This window comes from Pteronotus mesoamericanus, unplaced genomic scaffold (assembly GCF_021234165.1).
Source record: "Pteronotus mesoamericanus isolate MK-2021 breed Mesoamerican mustached bat unplaced genomic scaffold, CSHL_Meso_final contig_1, whole genome shotgun sequence".
In the NCBI taxonomy this organism is placed as follows: Eukaryota; Metazoa; Chordata; class Mammalia; order Chiroptera; family Mormoopidae; genus Pteronotus; species Pteronotus mesoamericanus.
Window position 1 is genome coordinate 2,753,745 of NW_026554998.1, and position 20,562 is coordinate 2,774,306.

Sequence of the window (20,562 nt, forward strand, 5' to 3'; positions counted from 1 at the left end):
CCACCCCCTACAACCTCTGCTTGTGGCAGGTCCCAGATCGCCAGGTCCGGAGGGCGCCGGGCAACCTCCTCAGGCACTGGCCGTCCCGGGGCCTCTGGAACCGCCCTAGGACACGTGCTGGCGTGGGCCAGGCGCGCTATGTGGCCAGAAACCAAACACGTCCGGGACTCAGCGTCTGTGGACCAGAGCGGCAGCTCCCCCGAGGCCTTGGTCTGTTGTCCCCACCCCGCCTGGCGTCCGTGCTGACCCCACAGGGTCCCGTCTCAGTGCCAGCAGGAACTGAGCCCTCCACATGGCAGAATGTCACGTAGTGGAGTCCTGTCCTCTCCGCCCCCCGGCCCATTCGCCTACCCCCTCCACTCTGCCCTGGGCCTCTGGCCGTATCGTGGGGTCGTCACTGAACACGGACAAAAGCACCACCTCAAAAGCGAGGCAAACGAAGGCTGGGGCCACTGCTGACGTCGGGTTGGGCCACAGCCCCACCTGTCTCTGCCGACGCCGCCGCACCCCAAGGAGGCAAGCCTGTGGCAGTCCTGGCGGCCCACGAACAAATGTGTCCCCCGGATTAAATGATACCGAAGCAACAGGGACCCCTCGTTACAGACCCTCACGGTGAGGCCCGGGGCCAGGAGGTGGGAAACTGGCCTCAGCCCAGCTCACTCTCATCCACAGCCACGCACGCACGCACCAGACGCTTGGCAAAGGAAGTTTACAGAAAACAACAGGAAACGTCAACGTGGAATGGAGCGCGATTCCGCGTCACCTATGGCGGGTGACTGCCCCTGAGGACGGCACACAAGTTGGCTGCATCCTGTCCCTGTTTCTCTGAAATCACCTGAAAGCAAGAGATGTTTCACAAGAGCTTATTTCCCGCGTAAGGGTTAGTGCCATAGAAACGCCTGGTTTGGGGCCCAAAGAACACAGGACAGGGTTCCCCCGGCCCCCACGCCGGGCAGAGGAGGCTGGAGGATGTGCCGCACTGGTCCACAGCGACTGACGGCGCCTGGCGTGGGGACTCTGTGGCTGTGAGACGGAGCCCGGCGAGACACTCCACACGCAAGCCAGTCTTGCCTGCGCTGCCTTGAGACCGTGCCCCACGGTTCCCGCCCCGGAGCCAACCCCTGTCCACCGGGTCCCCGCCGGGGAGACGGCCCGCTCTCCATCTCGGGGGGCTACAGAGGTTGTGTCACCGGGCCCAGGTCAGGCAGGCGGCCTTCGGTGAGGACTTGCACCGAGGGTGGGCCGGCGCAGCAGGAGGACCAGGACTCCGGAGCTCCATGCGTTTGCGGTTTCTAGGTGTGTCCACCGTGCGGAACCAGCACCTCCTCACAGAGGCCCCTCCACCTTTCCTGAGAATGTTCTCCGAGAGCAGCTGAGAGGCGGGGCTTGGCCCTGCTGGTGCTGCCTCCTCGGGGAAGCCGGCGACCCCGCCTGCAGCGCGTGGCCCACGGCTGTGACCCTGCCGCAGACGAGACCAGCAGGGCCAGCGAGGGCGGGGCGCGGGGCGCGCGGCTGGCCCCGTGCCGACTGACCCCGAGCCCTGGCGCCTGCGGGTGATAAGACGACTTGGTGAAGCAGCAGAGAGAGCGGCTCAGCTCCTGTGGTGGCCGCTGGCACCAGGGTGTCAAGGCCACAGAGAGGGCAGGGCTGGCCCTTCCGTGATGCAGGTGCGAGAGAGCAGAGCGCGGGACGCTGAGGGCGGGAGGCTGCGGCTCTGAGGTGCGCCCCCCACAGCATTCGCCTCGAGTGCCGATCCAGGAAGCCAGTGACCCCCGTGAAGTGAGCGGGCAGGGCGGAGGGTTCGTCTTGCCAGGGTGCTGCAACCAGCAAGGCCCACAGGCCCATGGCGGTGTCCCTTCCTCCAGGTGGAAGCCTCAGAGACAGGCGATCTCTTTGTGTGTGTCTCAGACGGAGGATGAAGCCCGGATGCCACGTTGCAACCAAACAAGAACTACTTGGGGTCCAAAGCCAACTGACCCCCTGCCTTCCCCCTGTTAATGCCGATCCGATACTTTCTAGGTCACTATGTGAGGGAGCAGGCGCCATGAAGAGTCAGAAGTCCGACTGCACCCGCCTTTCTTGCGCCGGTTCTGATCCTCAGCAGATGGCGGTGAGCGCCCTGCCTCCCCTCGGGGGCCTCTGTCGGTGGGGCCGCTGGGGCGCAGGCCGTGGCTCAGGGCCGGGGGGCCTGGGGACGAGGCGGTGCTCAGGGGGAGGGAGAACAAAGAAGCCCCAGAATCATACAATCAGCTGTCTGAATGCGTTTATGTGTTTTTGTTTCAACCACAGCAGGGACGGGAGACGGACGGCAGGGCGGACGAGCGCAGGAGCAGGGGACGGCCGTCCGGTCCGAGCGGCACCGCGCTGTGGCGGCCTGGGGCTTGCTCGTCGAGGTCCCGGGTGGCGGCAGCTGTGGTCCAGCTCCACAGCTCCTTTGGGCGTGCGTCCCACGCCACCTCCGCCGGCGACATCACTCCCCGGTCCCGGGCCCCTGCGGGGCGGCGGCAGCGATCACCCCAGCCTGCGAGGTCGCAGTCCCGCTGGGCTCCTCCAGCCGGGGCCTTTTGGCTTCGGGCTCCCCGGTGGAGGAGGCAGAGGTGGCGGCGGGAGCTGGGGTGGCGGCGGCGGCGGCTGGCTCCTCAGGCCCCACCTCGCACACCCGGGTGACCACCACTGGCGTCGACGAGCTGGCCTGGGCCGCGAGGAGCTGCAGGGGGCTCGTGAGGGCTGGCGGGGGAGGAAAGGGGGTTTGTGTTGGGAAACCGGTCGGGACCAGCACCGATGGTTCTGAACACAGGCCCGAGTTGCTGCACAGGAACCCGCTCCCTAGCAGCCCCAGTGCCTTGGGCCCCAGCACCCTGGTGGTGCTGGTCCCCACCGGCTCCCACGGCAGCCGGCCTTCCGTCCCGGGGTTGGACTCCCATGAGCCACCCCCTCCCTGGTCTACCCAGCGGCCCCTCGCTCTCACTCCGTGGGGGGCCCTACCCGTCGGCAGGCTGCCAACAAACGCTGCCCATCCTGAACCACCCGACTGGCACCTGAAGCCCTCCCTCCGGTTGGCCCCTGGCGCCGCTGCGCGCCGTGGGCGTCCCTCCTGGGCCTCTGGTCTCACCCGGCCGGGCCTGAGCCCCGAGACAGGGGGCTTCGCTCTCAGCCTCGCCACGGTGCCAGCTGCTCAGCAGGCAGACTGTGCCGACTGGCTCCCTGGTTTAACAGGGAAAGCCTTCTGCTGCGGCAGTGGCTGCGGACTGAACCCCAGCTTAAAACGAGGGCGTGGCAGTCGCAGGGCCTCACCGTACGCGCTGCTGGCTAAACTGTTGGTGGGGACAGCGTGCTTTCCGTTCTGGGTGACGGCCCGGACGGGCAGGTGGTGCTGCCCGATGCTCACGGGGGCTGCCGGCTGCAGGATGGTGACCGTGTGTCCGGAGACCCCGGGGGCCATCTGGCCGGCCACCGTCTGGATGACGCGGCTGGCGGCGGGGATGGTGGCGAAGGCGATGGTGGGCTTCTCCTCCGCGCCTGCGGGGGGAGGGCGCATCAGGGCCCGTGGCCGCGGCCGCGGCGGGAAGGCCACCCACGGGGACAGTGCACCGGGCCTCTAAGCACCGAAGGGGAGGAAACCCCCCTGGAGGGTTTTAGACAAAAGTCCAGATACCTTACACTTTAACCAGCCCAGGTGTAACCTGAGAAAGGAATTGTATTGATCCGAGTGCCGTGATTTGCATTTAGAGCCATACTGTTGCCTTTCACCCAAATGCATCTGTCACTTGACAGTGTCGGAAGGGACACCGAGGCGGCTGGGGGGCGGAGGGGCCACCCTCCCCGATCCTGCCGGGCCTGTCCCCTGCCGGGCCTGTCCCCTGCCGGCTGCACCGTCAGGACTCACCCGTAATGGCCTGGGGTCCAGGTTTCTAGTTTAGGGCTGTGTGACTCTTTTACTTTCAATGACTTCTAAGGACGTCTCGCTGGGCAGGACTCATCCTCTGGGCCCCGTGTGGGGCAGCCCCCCCACCCCCTACCTGACTCAGCGCGGCCTTGGGGCTCTGAGCGCCGGGAGCGCTATTTCACGAGGAGAGACATGTTTCGGAGGATGAACAGTGCTGATCTCAAAGGGCAGACCCCCCGAGAAACACGCAGCTGGGAGCGGGGCCGAGGCTGAGAGCCAGCGGCTCCAGAGGTGCCTGTGCCCCGACACCTGGGCTCCGTAGCCCCCGAGGCCCAGGCTGGCAGCGCCGCCCCCGGTGACGCAGCCCCGCGGCCGCGCGGCTCCTTACCTCTCGCCTCGCCGCCCAGGTCCAGCACCGCCGTGCCCGCTGCTTCGTGGGCGCCCCCGGCCGAGGCCTGGCCGGCGAGGATGTACCCGTTGGCGGAGCTGGCGGAGGAGGTGACCACCCGGAGCATGGTGACGGGGGGGGCCTGCTGCACGACGTGGATCGCGTGGCCCGAGGGCGGCTGCGCCGTCACTATGGACGCCGGCACGTAGGCCACGGGCTTGGCCACCAGGCTGGGCGGCCGGGGCGGCACGGCCATGATGACGGGCTGGGCGCTGACGGGGGAGCCTGCGCGGAGAGGGTGCTGTCAGCGCGCGCCCGGCACCCCCCGCGCTCAGGGGCAGAACCGCTCTTACCGGGTGCGCTTTGGGAGTACCGGTACTCCGGAACAGCAGCTAACTTTGACCCAAAGTCGGGGTCGTGAGGAATGGGGGAGCCCTCCCGAGACAGGCACTCCGGAGTCTGCAGGCCGCTAGAGCGAGGGGACATCAGCCCCGGGTGGGTGGGCGAGGCCGGAGCGCTCCTAAACGCGGGAGAAGGGGCCACGGAGGTGAGCGCGCCCAGGGAGCAACGGCCCCGCACGGCTGCGCCCGCACGGCTGCGCCCGCACAGCCGCGGCCCAGTCGCCCTCACGCGGGGCCGGCGCCGACGCTGCTGGGGCGACACCTTTGCCACCCAACGGCCCCACCGGCAGCGCCGCGCGGACGGCCCAGCCCGGGGCAGAGTCCGCACGGCGTGGCTACAGGCAGAGCTGCGGTCCCGAGCGATCTCTCCCCGAGGGGACCGAGAGGCTGTGTCTTTACAGAGGCTTCCATGGGGCGGGCACAACCCCCCCCCCCAGGGTGGGTCTAAAACAAAGAGGGCGAAGCGCACCCTCCGTGGAGCAGCTGCCGTTGGGGAAGCGGGCGCCGCACTGGGCACCCTCCAGTCCTCCGCCCGAAGGCCGTGCCGAGTGGCTCAGCTTCCCGTGGCCGCCACGTCACGGGGCAGCCAAGGCACGAGCACCCCGATACCAGTGTGAGGGTGGCCACCGGCGGGGCTGGGCTCACCTGGACGACAGCGGCCCGAAGGGGGTGCGGAAGCAGGAGACGCCCCTCTGCCTCCGTTTCCGGAAGGCCTGTTCCACGAGCTTGGCCTCCGAGGCAGGGTCTATTCGCCAGAAAGACCCCTTCCCGGGCTCCTCCTGGGAACGGGGCACTTTAATAAAATAGCGGTTCAAGGAGAGGTTGTGTCGAATAGAGTTCTGCAGGCAAGCAGAGAGAGTCACCGGTCATTAGCAAATCAGACCGCAACCTCCGCCCGCCCCACACCAGACCACGCCGGGCGACCAGAGGCGAGGGGAGGCCACGGTCCACACCGGCGAGGGCTCCCGTGGGCTGTCCGGGGCCACTGCCTTACGGGGAAGTGCAAAGGTGCAGCCCCACTGCCACTCTTTTAGAAGGAGTAGGAGAGACAAGCCCCGGCTGAGGGGTGCGTCCAGGTCAAAAGCTGCCCTGAGCCCAGACGGGGAAGACGCTAGGCAGGCAGATGGATGAGCGGGATGCGCTGGTCGTGCCCGGGGGCACAAAGGTCGTACGAGCCCATACAAAGGACCACGTCCACAACATGTACGACCAAACGTGGCGTGATCACAACGCACGCACAGAGCACCGCAGCGTAACGAGGCAGGTGGAGCAGCCTGCGCAGTCCTGGGGCTCGGGCGGGGCCCGGGCACCTTCCCGTTCCGAGGAGGCCGCGGGCGGCCGGGGGCGCGGCTCACCTGCCAGCCCTTGTCGGCCGTCCTGTAGTAGGGGTAATGCTTGGTGATGTGGGCGTAGATGCCGCTCAGCGTCAGCTGCCGGTCCTGCGCCGAGGAGATGGCCTGCACGATCAGCTGCGCGTAGGAGTACGGAGGCTTCGACTCGTCCTGCGGGGGCGGCAGCGCGGCTCCAGGCGTGTTCCCCAGCCCGCCCCCCGCCGTCCCCTCCCAGCAGAGGAACCGTCCAGTGAGCACAAGGGCTGGACAGTGTGTCTGCGTGAACCAGACCCAGCGACCTGCGCGGGCCGGCAATGCGCCCGCTTGACCGGGAAGGGCTGCCGTCCCCCCGCCTCGACAGACCGGCTTTGGAACTTATCCCGTGATTTCACTCCTAGGTGGTGTCCAATGAGCAACAAAAACTAACAAAGTAGAAACAGACTCAGAGAGAACAGACGGACAGACGGCAGCAGGGCGCTGGGCAGCTGGGTGGAGAAGGTGCCGGGATTAAGCAAAGATAAGTAAATAGATAGGTAGATAGATATAAAGTTAAACAGATTTTGTCTGCCCAGCAGTCGCACTCCTGACCCCGGGCTGTTCCAGGGGCAGCTGTGCGCACTGAAAACAAGTGCGTAGGGTTGTAAGCAAATCACACTTCAAAAGTCAATAAAGCAAAGCTGCACTGAGATATATTTTTAAAAAGCTATCACATGGGAATGAACTAAGACACAAAGTTGTAAGGCAAACACCCGGGGCTCCTGTCAAAGGCTGTCACCAAAACCCTGACGCCGGCCAGCAGCAGGAGGTGGGCAGGGGAGGGGGCGCCGGCAGCGGTCACTGAGCCCCACCCCCGCCCGCGGCCCACTGGGCTGGCAGCGAGAGACCTTGGGGCTGTCGCCTCCCGACGTGTCCGCCTGCTGCTCCGAGGCGGCCTTCGCGGCGAACTCGGCGGCCAGCTGCAGGTCCGAGGTCACGTTCTGGACGAACCGGTAGCCGGAGGACCCGGCTCCGCGGGGGCTGGCCGGGCAGGAGTTGGGAACACTGCGGAGAGAAGGACATGGGTTGAGGCGGGGTCCCCAGGAGGGGACTTGGCATAGGGACAGGACCTCCCCAGGGGACGGAAAGGCTGGCACAGGGAAAGGCACTTCCCTGTTCGCTCTGTTATCCTGGCGCCGCACCAGCCCCTGAGCAGGCTGGTGGCTCGGCAGGCCCGGCTACTGCCCTGCACCCCCTTGTCCACACGGGGGCGCCCTCTGCAAAGGTTGGAGCTGGGCCCCGTGGGTGAAAACCTCGAGGGGCCCCAGCCGCGCTCCCTGCCCTCTCCTGGGCTGCAGAGGCCGCCCAGGCCGAAGCTGCGACCGGACAGGGGGCCGCAGCACCTCTGGCTGCTCCTCCCAGGCCGCTCCGGGGGCTCGGCCCCGGCCACAGGCCCAGGCCCGTTTCCTCTCAGTAACACATGGCCTTTGCTTATCAAACCACATCAAAATACTGGCTCTAAAATGAACTCTATTACAAAATATTCAGAGAAAACCAACAAAAGCACTAAATGCGGGCAACACACCCAGGTGGGAAGTGCGCTGCTGGGTGCGGCCCAGGCCCCCGGCCACAACTGCACAGAGCCACGTCCCCGCTCCCAGGTGTGGGGCCTGAAGCCCTGCTTGGGCCAGCATCTCCAAGCAGCCCCCGCCCCCTGGCCGTCCGAACAAAAGACCCCCGCACCTCCCCCCCCCCCCGGGCTGCAGCTCAGGTGGGGCCCCGGCCCCTTGCTGGACCCTCGTGCCCGAGCCTCCCCCCGACAAGCCCGGCAGGGCTGCCGACATACCGTCTCCGGTGACGCTTCGGCGGGGACGGGGCACGCCGGGCCGTCCTGGGGACCTGCCTTCGCACACATGGCCTTTCCAGCCTCGAGCAGCCAGCCCCTCAATAACCCCCCTTCAGCGCCCGTGCGCTGGCCTGGCGGGGCCGCGCCTCCGCCCGGGGGAGGAGGCCCCAGGCCCCGTGGGCTGAGCGTTTTGGGGCTGCCCGGGCTCCGTTCTGGGTCAGGCCTCCGCTCGGAGGGGCTCCACGCCGCTCCACTAAAGCTCGCCGACAGCGAGCGACGCGGGGGTGTCCCTGCAGGGGACGAGGGAGGGGGTGTGGGGCGCCAGGCCGAAGCGAAGACCTGCTCGCCTCAGGGGCCCCCCACGGCCCAGGCGCGCGGGAGGTCTGGATTCGGGGCGCGGTAAAGCAGCACTGGGTGTCACGTGACTCAAATGCTCGCCTCGACTTCAGATTCAAGGTGGACGTGACGGTGAACACGCATGCGACACTGGCGGTCACCGATCCCCCCTCAGAAGAAATGATCTGAAGTCAGATTTCCATTTCAGGTCCCACATGGCGACCCCTTGAGGCTAGGCTGTCCTGCCAGCAGCTGCCCGGGTTTGGGCCCCTGAGCTGCCAGGACAAACCCGTGCCGGGCCTGTGACCGCCCGGACCTATGACACGGCTCCTGCGACCGCCCGTCGCACACCCGGCAACGCCTGTCCCCACGGTCGCAGTGCTGGAAAAGCCTGACAGCAGGCACGGTGGCAGGGGTGCCCGGACGCGCGGGGCCAAGTGCGCGCGGGCGACTCCTGTGCCGAGTGCCAGGGGTCAGAGGCGCGCTGGCTTCTTCACAGCGGCCCCCGAAGCCAGGAAACGATGTAAATGGCAGGGGGACCCCCCACCTCGAACTCTGCACAGTGAAGTCGCCTATTCGGTGTGAATGGGGAGCAATCATGTACGAGCATGGACCTCTCTGGGCCCGTCTCCCTGGGAGCGGCTGGAGGGCGTTCTCTAATAAACGAGGGGGCGGATGGGCAAGGGGAACACCGGGAGTCAGGGAGGAGCGGGTCCCCGGGCGCCCGCACCCGGGGCAGGGCGGCGGCGAGGCCTGAGCCCCAGCGCGAGGTCTTGCCCTGAAGGCACGAGTGACAGACGCGCGCTCTGGGCACGGGGCGGGGGAGGGCTGGCCCTTGGGACACGCAGAGCCAACCAAGCACCGACCGGGCCACACCGCTCCCAGGGGGCACAGGTCGGAGGACCCGCCGGGAAGAGTGGCCAAGACCGTGACTGCTACAAGGTCACACCGGGGAGACCCAACAGTGACCAAACCAGCAGTTCTTAGCAGGCCAGAGGGTTACACTGAGGAAAATGCAACGCCAAAGCAGCCAAGAAAACTCCGCGGGCTTTTGCTGGGAATGGGATAGGGGCCAAGGCTACCCCTGAATCTCCACAGGGCAGCCAACCTACAACACACGCAGCCCCGGGAGGCGCGAGGGGTGTGTCCGTGCGCCGTGCCGGTGAGAAGCTGGAGGGGCTGTCCAGGCGCGGACCGGCGGGGCGTGGCCAGGGGACTGCCATTCTTGTCATCAGCGTTCTCGGGAAATCACCTGAATTCTCACACCCTGTGCTGACAGTACTTTGATAAAAATAACCAAAACAGGCCTTTTAGGACCAGGCGTGAAATAGACCATCATGCACTGTCCCCATGGTGCCGCCCGCTCTGCGCTGCAGCTTCCTGGCCTCCGCTGCAGGGGGCGCTGCAGGGACGGGGGGGGGGGCGCTGAGCACCCAGCCTGGGCACGGTGGCCTGAGAGCGGGCAGTTCCCGTGTCATCACCGATCTCAGTGCCTTGTGGCTCCTGACCCTGAAGGGCACATCGTAAACAACAGGACCAGATCGGGGAATTCTAGCGCCCTGGAATAAGGCGCCCAGGCATCTCTGGGGGCAGAGTCAGACGCCTGATGTGCCGCTGACCCGCGGAAGGCGATCAAGTCCCCCTTGAAGGAGGAGGCCAGGGTGAGGCCCCTCCTCTTCCTCGGGAGGGACCACATGCGCCGCAGCTGCGAGAGGGGCCGTCGCGTAGCCCTGAAATGCAGTGACACGGAAAGGTGCCAACCACAGAGTGAGGAGGAAACACGGGGGCAGGGCGGTGGGCACGCCACGTGTGCCCCTCCTGGGGAGGCGTGGCCGGGGACGCGCCTGCTGCTCAGCCCCGGGCAGGGCTCGGGGACTCTCCCTGGGAGCGCTCGGCCCCCTGCCGGACGTGTGCGCGATGCGTGTAGATGGTTTGTGACGCTTCGGCCGGGCCCTAACCCAGTGTGCACCTTGAGGTGGGGGCCCGCCCTTGTACAGATTTGGGGGGGGCGCCTCCCGCCCCTCAAATCCCAGAGGTGTGGCCTGGGAGGGGCTCTCTGGGCGGCCGGGCGCCCACACAGGCTGGGCGTTGCCTGGCAGGCACACCCAGGAAAACATGCACCGCCTTCAGAGGGCCCCTGAGCCGTGCCCAGAACAGGTGCCCAGCCCCGGTGGCTCTGCAACCGACACGGGAGTTCGTCTGCGCTCCAGTCAACTTTCCTTCAACAGTTTAGAGCCCAGTACCACCTGGCAGGGATCAGGCAGGAGGGAAACACAAAGGACCTGGGAGGCCCGGCTTTCTGTGGGGAGGAGCGGATTTTCACTTCTCTGAAGTTTTCAAAGGGGCAGAGGGACCAGGCGGGGGTGGGGCTGGGGTGGTGGGGCCCACAGGTACAGCGAGGGGAGGCAAAGGGCCCCCAGGGGGGCCCATGCGTGGGGAGGCCTGAGACGGGCGGGCAGGGACGCCTGTGCGCCTGGGTTAAGCCGAGAACCTCGCCCCTCGCGAGGTCAGGCTGCGAACAGAGCGCAGGCCGCCGCCTTCTGGGGAGTCCTGGGCTCCCCGGGGCCTGATGACCCCCCGCCTCGAGGGCGCTGACACCCAAAGCCAGACAAGCACCGGGCTGGGTTCCCTGCAGCAACAAAGGAGGACTGTGTCGAAGGTCGCGATCTCAAGCGGCCGCGGCACTGGTGTTGGGCCGGGGTGTGTGATTCTGGGTCCCGCCAACCTCTGCCAACTCTCAATAAACCAGTGACGCTCCTTTCCGATCTCCCTGTTAGAAATATCAAGAAATGCTTTCTTAAACAGCTTCTAAAATCTTGCTTTCATGAGCAAAATGCAGTTGCTCTCTTCCTGTGATGTGCCTTTTCTCTGCCGATTGTAGCCGCTTTCCTAAAACTGGCTCGGAGGGGCGCCTCTCAGCCTAGCCTCTGTGTCTGCAATACCCAGAAAATGATTAACCAATTTCTTCTTTCCTGTAAATAGCACTTCTTTGCAAAATGAGGAAAAAAAGAAGTCAACAAAACACAGCTTAAGACAGCGGAATTTGTTTCAAAGACAGTTCATTCATTTTCTGGGTGGAGCGCCTCATGGTGAAAAAAAGGAGAAAAGAAAATGCAAGGCACACGCCCTGGCGTGGCGGCCCAGGGGAAGCAAGAAACGGGGACAGGGCACAGGCGGCTGGGTCAGGAGGGCAGGGCGGGGCTGTTTATCAGGGCGAATGTTCCTACAGGTACAGCCACTCCCCAAATCTTGGAGGACGCAGGGGCGCAGGGCAAGGTGCAGGCAAAAACCGAAAATCTGCTCCAGGAAGGGAGGGAACGACCCCGACCAAGGTCTCCAAACTGCAGGCTCTGAGCTGGCCAATGGGGCGCGCCGGGCGCAGCCGCACCAAATTAGGAGGCAGGCGGAGGAGGGGCCGCGGCCTGCATTCTTAGAAAGGGCCCAGTGGTGGCGGGCGGCTGGCTGCTGCGGGGGTGCCAGGGCGCCCGGCGGCGCCGCAGCCTCGGCCACGCCCCACAGAGGATCCGGGAGGCGGGGGAAGGGCGGCTCGACTGTTTGTAAATACTCGGGCTCCTCCCCTCCGATGAAGCAAACCTCAGGGGCCTCTGAGGTTTCTACAAGGCTCAGCTGAATTCTGCAGTGCGGGCTAAGATAAACAGCTGTCGACAGGAATCCTCTGTGACATTTGGTTCAAGGCCCCAGAGTGAGGAAGCCTGTCCACGGTCACTACTCTCCCTGCAAATATCTCGCCAAACGAAAACAAGCCAGTCCCTTCTGGGCGAGTGGGGACCAGCTGGGTGGGGACCGCGCCACCCTCTTAGGATCTCCTGCCCCAAGAGCAAGTTAAATATAAACCCAGCGCCGCCCGGGCAGTCCAGCCTCTGCCGGACCTTCCCAACGACGGTTCCGGCAACGCCGGCTGGGCTCCGCTCAGCAAAAACGACTCTTCCTCCCTGCGCGACCCGCCGCCTCCTCCTCACGCAGAGCAGCTTCACCACCAGAGCTCCACTGGGGCATCTTCACCAGCGGGTCCCATTTTTATTTGGAGTATGACTAGGAAACAGACTTACTTTCCGAAAAGCTCTCCCGGTACAGACCCAAACACTTCCTGAAAAGCGTCTACTTGGCCAGATTACAGGCGTGCTGTTAATGATCCCGCCCCCCTGCACTGGCCGCCGCCCCCGTGGCTCTCCCGGGAGGCAGAGAGCACCCTGGCCCCGCCGGCCTGCACGGCTGGCCGCACGCCGGGGACGTCCCCGCAGCTGCTCTCAGCGGCTGCCGGGTAGCGGGGTCAGTGCGAGGTGTCCTCCTTGGCTTCACTGATGACACACGCCACACACTCTGAGTGCACCGTGAGCGGCTTTACCGCACTCGCAGCGCCGCGAGACCGCCGCGGCCGCCCACGTCCAGAGCACGGCTGTCCTGCGGGAGGAAGCCCACAGCGCGGCGGCCGCCCACCTACCCTCTGTCCCTGCAGAGCGGCCTGTTCTGCACGTGTTGCACCCACAGGGCATGACGAGGGTCTCTGTGTCCGGCCTCCGTCCTGTGGCCAATGCTCGCGAGGACTCCCCACGCTGGGTGCCGCGGCTCTCGGGGCGGACCGCACGCCCCGCTTAAGGTGGCCCCCAGCCCAGCGCTGCTCGTCAGCTGGGAGACACGTGACGCCCTCCGCCCAGGGGCTGTCAGAGGGAAGTGGCCGTGAGCCCCGGGGTCCCCGCTTCCACGTGATGGCAGGCCCCATGACAGGGGCCACGTGGTGACGCTCTGTGTCACGCCTGGAGGGGCCGCCAGACCAGCGCCCAGAGCGGTGGCCACCTCACCTCGCTGCACTGGACGTTCCCGCGTGTGAGCTGTGCGTGCCCAGGTACATGCACGCGCATTTTCATAGCGCAACCTGGTTGTGGTTCACATGAGATGAGTTAGATGTCGGAAGAAAGTGAGAATACATGCCAAGTTTTGGGCTTTAGAACAGAGCCGTTGCAAGAGATTGAAATGAGCCCGCGAAGAAACCGTCTACAGGGCCACGCACGAGGTCTGCTGGAAGCGGTTGCTCCTCGTTGTTATCGCAGACAAGTAAATGAAACATCACGAGGTCTGGCCGCACAGGGGAACGGCACACAGGCTTCACCGACGACAAAAGCCAGGCCCGCGAGGCTGCAGGGACCTGTCCCCAGCCTCCCACTAGCTGGGCTCGGGCCCCAGACGTGGGATGTGGGCCACGTTCAGTGCTGTCCCCGGACCTGCTCTCGGCAGAAGAAAGACATGCCTATGCAACCGCCTCTGGAGGGACCGACTCCAAATAACCCAACGCCAGCAGCTCCCAATGTGTGACCGATGTGTCATGGGCAGAAAACAAAGGTGCAAGTGACGCTCTGATTATCACAAAGAGCTCCCAGCACGTGGTTCCCAATGTGACCGTGGAAAGGGAGGACACAGGGACCACCGAGGCGCGGGCTGTGAGCAATAGGTGGGCCTGGCGCCTCATGACACAGAGGGACAGCAAGCCAGCCGCCGGCGTGGCGGGGCCGCTGGGGCGGCTCGCAGACGCGCCCGAGACCCCGAGGGCGCGGCAGAGGCGCACCGTGCGCCACCCCCGCACCGGGCCGCCCGCACCGGACGCCCAGCCCTGCCGGAGACGCTGTGCCAGGGCCACACGTGCAGAAAAGGAAAAGAAGCCAGTTTTGTTTAAAATGTCCCCAGTGGAGCAGTAAACTAGTTTAAAATGTATTACATCGCGACCTGCAAATAAGTGCGTGTCTTCCCACGTCACGCCCAAGGGGCGGGCGGCACGGGGCCGCTGCAGAGGCGGGACGCTGGGCACAGGGCCCCGGCACCAGCACAGCCGCCCGCTCACCGGCCGCACAGACCTCTGGGGGCACGTTCGCTGGGGCTGCGCCCAGCAGCCAGGGATGAGAAAGCTCGGGGACTTCCTTTCCTTCAGAATTGAGGCTAATTTCTAAAACTTCCCAAAGAATTTCCATAAAGTTCAGCAAGTGCTGCTATACAAATACTGCGACAAAATATTTTCATTGTCCTAAAAAACAATGCCTGTGCTCACTCGAAGGGGCCCCAATACACAAAGCACCTAACTGGCAACGTGATGGAGTAGCTCGTGGCTCCCTTGAGGGAGAATTCTCCAGAGACCTGTTCAAAGAGTCAGGTCCCCTGATGCTCTTACAATAGTCCCAGAATCCCTGCCCGCACGCGCTATTCCGGACACACGTCACACACCGTACGAGCTGCGGAATGTCCGCGCACGTCCTTCGTTCCTAAGCTGCGCGGGCGCGAGGCCGCTCTGGCGCAGAGCCGTGCGGCAGGCGCTCCCGGGGGCCCGGGGACGGCGGCTCACCTGATGGTGCCGGTCGGCGAGGGGACGGGGCTGACCAGGCTGCGGAGGTCGGGCTCGGGAATGTGGATCCTCAGCGGGGAGATCTGCGGGCAGAGCGGCCGGAGGGGCGAGGCCGGGGCCTCCTCCTGCTGGAACAGCGCCGTGAACTGGATCTTGATGGCCGTGCTGGGGAAGCGGAAGGTGCACCTGCAGGGGAGAGCGCGGCGTGAGGCCCAGAGGCGAACGAGGAGAAGGACCGCGTGGCAGCGACGCCCGGGTCCACCGCAGTCTCGGGGACCACGTGACGTGGCGCTCGTGGCCGCCCTGCAGTTGGCTGCGCTAATGTCGCGTCTCTTCTGCCTTCACCAGGACCCCCACTAGTGCGACGCTGGTTTCCCTTTGTGCACGTGAACAGCCGAGATTTGAATGTCCCCAGACAAGCGCCTGGGATGTCACCCCTGACGGAGGGTCCAGACAGAGCTTCTTCCGGCCACACCGCATGCGACTCACTGCCCCACGGAGAACGCTCGTGGGAAGCCGGGGAGCCACGAGCACAGGGGCTGCGGTGACGTTAGGGACCGAGAGACATGAAGCGACTGGGGCACGGCCGGGGCCGCCACACCGCCCAGGGCCGCTGGCCGGGGCCTGGGGCCGGGACGGGACGAGCACCGCCGGCCGCCTGGCCACCCAGGCAGCTCTGGGGTCCAGAACCAGGGGCCCGGTTTTCTCCGTGGCGGACGGCCGCATGCGAATGCGCCAGCACCTGCTGGCGGCCGGGGCCAACGCACCACACGCGTACGTGGGCCCCCGGGCGTCCCCCTCCGAGGACCCTGTCCCTGCCAGGTCGGGGCATTACAGACGCAGCATGCCGCCCGGCATCTGAGCCGACCAGCCATCAGCGAGGCGCTAACTGCGTGGCTTAGTTAAAATCAAGAACCTCCAGGAAAGCAGGCTGCCCACACGAGGCAGGCGGCATGGCCCACCTGCGGCAGCCGCTTAGGAAAGGCTCTCTGCGAAGAGCAGGGGCGGGGGGCTCGGAAAGAATGGAAACCCCCGCCGCCGGCACGTGTCCAGCCGGTTTCATTAAAGAGGCAGGTGTTCGGAGGGCGCCGCTGAACCCCTGGGACGAGCAGCCACCTTCCACGGTGCAGCTCGATCATCCAGGATCATCCGGGGCCTCGCCGGCCCCTCCTGACGCTCTGTCAATTCAGCGGCAATGTTTGCACAGCAAACGTGCCTCCAGCCTCCCATGGACACAGCAAACACCTCTTCATTTGCATCCCCTTTTTCTCTTAGGAAACTAGTCTTTAAAAAACAAGACCTGCCCTGGCTGGTGAGGCTCAGTGGATTGAGTGCCGGCCTGCAAACCACAGGGTCACTGGTTTGATTCCCAGGCAGGGCACAGGCCTGGGTTGCAGGCCAGGTCCCCAGTGGAGGGGCGCGTGAGAGGCAACCTCACATAGATGTTTCCCTCCCTCTCTTTCTTCCTCCCTTCCCCTCTGTCTAAAAATAAATAAACAAAATCTTAAAAAAAAAACCACCCAAAACTCAAGCAAGATTTAAGAGCAGGTCACACAGCGACCAGATCAGAGGAGCTGCGGAAGGTGCCCCGGTGGCCTCGGGGTTCCCCTGCGCCTTCCCCTCGGAGACCCGCCGCTCCCGCTCTGACTCAGCAGTGCGCGCACCTGCCCTGAGAGCCGCCGCATCCCACGGAGCGAGGCAGCGGCCCCTCAGGCTCCACCTGCCGGCCCTGCTCCTCCCAGACGCTGAGCAGGCCGTGCGCTGTCCCGAAGGGGTGCCCGGCCGCCGGCACGGAGCCCCCGGTACCATCAGACCCACAGGCTCTGCATTTCTGTTTCCAAACCCAAACTCGGAACAGAGGGCCTGTGAGCCTTCCCGGCACTGCCCCTGGCGGGGTGCTCTCTGGGCTCTGGGAGAGGCAGCGGGGTCCTGTAACGTGCAAACGGCAGCACCCCCGCGTTCTGCACCCTAGGGCTCTCCAAAACCACTCTGCCACGCTCTTCCTTTAAGCCGCGGTTACACAAGCCACGACGTCCTCCCCGGCCTGCGTTTCCCCAGCGCCCAGCAGGAACTTCCTCCGTCAGCCCCCCGGCAAGAAAGTCACAGCACGCGTTTTCCTGAGGTGCTTCCCGAGGCCTGCGGTCTCGCCAGACCCCGAGCCCTGCCCGCCTCTGTCAGTCGCGGGCCACGGGCCCCCCTGCGCCTGCCCAAGGGTGGGCTGGGCGTCCCCAGCACAAGGGAGGAAGGAAAGCGTGTGGAGCCAGACACGTGGCCGGGACTCCACGCGGGTGCGCTGGGCAGGCGAGGGGGCTACCGGGGGAGCACACGTGCGTGCACACCCACTGCACAGTGTCGGCTGCAAAGGCACAAGAGTGACAAGTAAGCAAGGACAGTCTCCGAGGCCTTTGCCACGTGGCCCTGCCTTTAACTGCTGCCGACGAACAACGTTTTCATTGCCCTGTCTGCCCGAGGGCCACGCGGGGTGCCGCTGCCCCGCACCGTGGAAGGCCCTGCGCAGCCATGAGGTCGTATCCCGCTGCAGTCGTCGGGGCGACCAGGAGGCGGGTGTGGCTCGGCCGCGACAGGGCGCACGGCAGATGGGGAGTCAGAGAACACGGGGGAGGGCGAAGACAAGGGACGGCGCGTGGCCCAGAGGGCGGGGCAGGGAGGGAGGCCGGGGCGCAGCGTCCGGACTGTCCCTGCCCCCCACCCCTCCGCCTGCCGTCTGCCTGAGGAGCGCCCGCCGGCGCGTGGGGGGAGGCCCGGGAAACTCCAGGCAGGTGCCGGGGGAGGGCGGCGTGACCTGCTCGCTCGCCAGAGGGTGCGCCCTGAGCATCAGCGGTCGCCCGCGAGGTTCCGTCTGGGCCGCGAAACCGAGGCTCCGGACGCCGTGTGCACGCAGACTGAGGTCCGGGCAGACCGGGCCGCCTCCGAGGCCAGGGGCTTGGGCGCATCACGAGCAGCGACGTCCGACACCACCACCGCCTGGCACTGGCGGGGCCATTTCCCTTGGGAGGCACGTTTCCAATGAAGGTTTAACGACAGACACTTCCCTGTTATTTGCTGCAATAGCTATTTCAAAAGCACCTCCTGACCCACGCTCCCAAAACTCACCCCGAGGCGTACGCTCCCCTGCCTGGGAGGAGGGGGGGACGCCCTCGGGTGCGGCTGAGTTTGCCAATTACGCTCCCCGTAATATCGTGGTTCTGGTTGGGCCCTCCCTGCGGTTTTCAGGAGCACGTTCCCCGACGGAGGCTGCCCTCGCGGGTGCGTCCACGTCGCCCGAGAGCCAGACGCACAGCGCACGCTTGCCAGAGGCTCCGGACAAGCCACCACGGGCCCTGGCAAGCCGAGCCCGTCCCGCTGCTGCAAAACCCTCGCCGTGGCTCAGAGACGGCAGGCGGGGGTGGGGGGGCTGCAGAGGGCAGGGGGTGGGCAGGCAAGCGACGTCCCCTGGGCACGGGTGGCTTCCAGGGTGACACACGTGTTCTCAACCCGAGTCGGGCAATGGCCGCGCGACCATGAACCTGCTCGAACCGCAGACGTGAACAATGCAGACGGGCCCGTGGCAGCGCGGCGCCTCGGCCGAGCTCGCTCCGAGGGCATTCCCGCCCTGACGCAGCCGCGCTCGGGGCCGCCCTGTGCGGCACCAGGCTGAAGAGCACCGTGCGGGGCTGGCTCGGGGCCAGCCCTGAGGCTAAGTGGCCCGGCGGCCCCTCACCTTCACCTCCCTCTCGCCCTTCAGGAGGAGCCCAGCGCCTGCCCTTGCCCCCAGGGTGCTGCCGGGGAGTCAGGCGGCTCACTGACTCCTTGCTGATACTAAGAAACACGCAGAAGACATCACACCCTTGCTACCCTGACCTTTGTTGTACAACCAAACCTGCACCCCAGGTCTACATGGCCAGAGTCCCCCCCACGCACGGCCGCGGGCATCGGTGGGCACGGCCCACGTCGCAGGGAGGGGCGCCCTGGCCGTTCAGAAGGAGGCTCTCAGCGCCATGGGCCTGGGCGAATCTCCTGGCCCCGCAGCCCTGTCCCCCTCTTCAGGGCGCTTCGCGGGGTCGCCGTGAGCCTCCGTGACGCAGTCCGGGCAAAGGTGATGGGCGCACACAGTGTACCGTGTACATCTACGCGCCCACTGAGGCTGCCCGCAGGGCAGCGCGGCAAATGACGACACACAGACACGGGAAAACGGCAGAGACCCAGCGGCACGGGTCGTGGCTGCAAGGGCAGAATGGGGGCCGGGGGCAAGGGACGGAACCAGAGGCCCCGCGCTGGCACCCTGGGAGCCGGGGGCACTGAGAGCAGGCGCGCGGGGCCGGCTCACAGCACGTGGCCGGTGGCGCGGGTCCAGCTGTTGTTAGACAGGGATGGGCGGATGCAGGGATGGAGGCTGCCCCAGGTGAAGGTGCTGTTGAGGCCACTCTTTTCTCCAAAATGTTCTTTGAATGTCGTTGCTGCGTCTTTTAAGACGTGAAAAACTCAAAGACTCGGGGGGAAAGCTGTTATACCCGTATTTTGCAAGGTGTGACGGCCTTCTGGGAACCTCGTCAAGTGTTGCGCCTGCCCCAGTTCCGCCGTGTGGTCCGCTGTGGTGGGGAGGGACCCACGGGCCCAGGCCCCTCAGATTCAGAGGGCGGGGGCAGGCGCCCAGCACGGCCTCCCCCGGCGCTCTGTGCCCACCCTCACCCAGTGGCGTACCCCGGGCCCCCCACCCCGGCCAGAGGCTTCCCCGGGGCGCCCGGACCCCCCGCGCCCTCAGGGCGCAGGTCTAACATGAGGGCCGCTCGAGGCTCAGGGTGTGCAAAGACGCCCAAGAAAAATCAGGCTGTTCAGGGAATAGTTTTGAAAAACTTTTACATATAATATCCTCCAATCAAAGGATTATTCAATATTTTTAACCTAAAAGTTCTATTTCTAATGACAATTTAAAACATTTTTCTAGGACACCTGAAAAACAGCAGAGGCGGCGGTGGCGGCGGGACAGTGGCACCTGAGGGGCCGGGCCGCAGAGATGGTCTGGGGAGGGCCGGCTGCGCCCCGGCCGCCGGCCCGGGAGGCGGGGGGCGTGTCCTCTGCTGCAGGACAGAGTGGACTTAAAACAAGCCAGACCACTCGGTGGGCAAGGAGGGCGCCTGCGATGGCACGGAGGGCCGGGAGCTGCCGGCCTCGCTGCGCCGACGCGCGGCCACAGTTTAAAGCCAGAGGTTCAGGGGCCATCTGCGCGGCGATTGGCACCCGCCTGTTCGAATGCTTGTCTGACTGAAAGGCGGTCGGATGACAAGGGTCCCTCCACCGAAGGGACAGCTCCTCCCTCCCCGGTCAGAAGCCGGCGGGACTCTCCGCCACTCTGGCCACCTGCGAGCCGTGCCCGGGGCCCAGCCCGCTGCCCTGTGAGAGTGCCAGGCAGAGGCCGCTCAGCCACCCCCTGAGGACACGCCGAGGCCCCGCCCATTCCCAGCACACTGCTCACGCCCAAAGCCGACAGGACACCTCAGACCCTACTGCACTGCCAAGAAGGAAAGAGAAAGCAAAGCTCTGTCTCCTTGCCCTTCATTCCCGGGGCGGCTGGTCTCCCGAAATACCGAGCTGGTTCACAGGGGCACGACACAAACACAGCCGGATCGTCCCCGCGGGTGTCTCAGCAAAGCCACGCCCCTCATTGGTCTCAGGAGCGTGTGGTGCAGCGAAGAGACACGTCTCTGCATGGTGTTCTCGTGAGCAGGGAGCGGCTGGGGACTAAGACAGCAGCCCCCACGCTCCAAAGGAACCCCAGCTTTAAACGGGCAGAGCCGACCCACAGAGCTGAGGCCCACGGGCCCGGCGGGCGAATGGGTGTGTGGGGGATGCGGGGCGAGGGGCGCACCAGGCAGCGGGCGTGGCGCACGAGGGTGGGCCTGGGCGAGCTTCTGCTGGGGAGAGTGCAGAAGGTGAGCGCCCACCCAAAACCCGCTTCCCTTCTCTACCCCGCCCCCACTCCATGTCCACAGCAGAAAGATACCATTTCCACCTCCCCTGCAGCCAGGGACGACCAGGGGAGAGTGAGCGG

General features: G+C 65.7%; 1 protein-coding gene across 1 annotated transcript in view; it reads right to left on the reverse strand.

Annotated features, from left to right (window-relative positions):
* Positions 1 to 2,248: 2,248 nt before the first annotated feature.
* Positions 2,249 to 20,562, reverse strand: part of FOXK1 (forkhead box K1) — a 40,324-nt gene continuing 22,010 nt past the window's right edge. Inside the window, exons 2-9 of the mRNA XM_054572384.1 lie at positions 14,514 to 14,699; positions 6,891 to 7,047; positions 6,031 to 6,177; positions 5,321 to 5,514; positions 4,628 to 4,794; positions 4,275 to 4,559; positions 3,295 to 3,519; positions 2,249 to 2,727 (exon numbers count right to left, since the gene is read on the reverse strand). Coding sequence (XP_054428359.1) covers positions 2,471 to 2,727; positions 3,295 to 3,519; positions 4,275 to 4,559; positions 4,628 to 4,794; positions 5,321 to 5,514; positions 6,031 to 6,177; positions 6,891 to 7,047; positions 14,514 to 14,699 — 1,618 coding nt within the window. The 3' untranslated portion in view covers positions 2,249 to 2,470. The remainder of the gene's footprint in view (positions 2,728 to 3,294; positions 3,520 to 4,274; positions 4,560 to 4,627; positions 4,795 to 5,320; positions 5,515 to 6,030; positions 6,178 to 6,890; positions 7,048 to 14,513; positions 14,700 to 20,562) is intronic.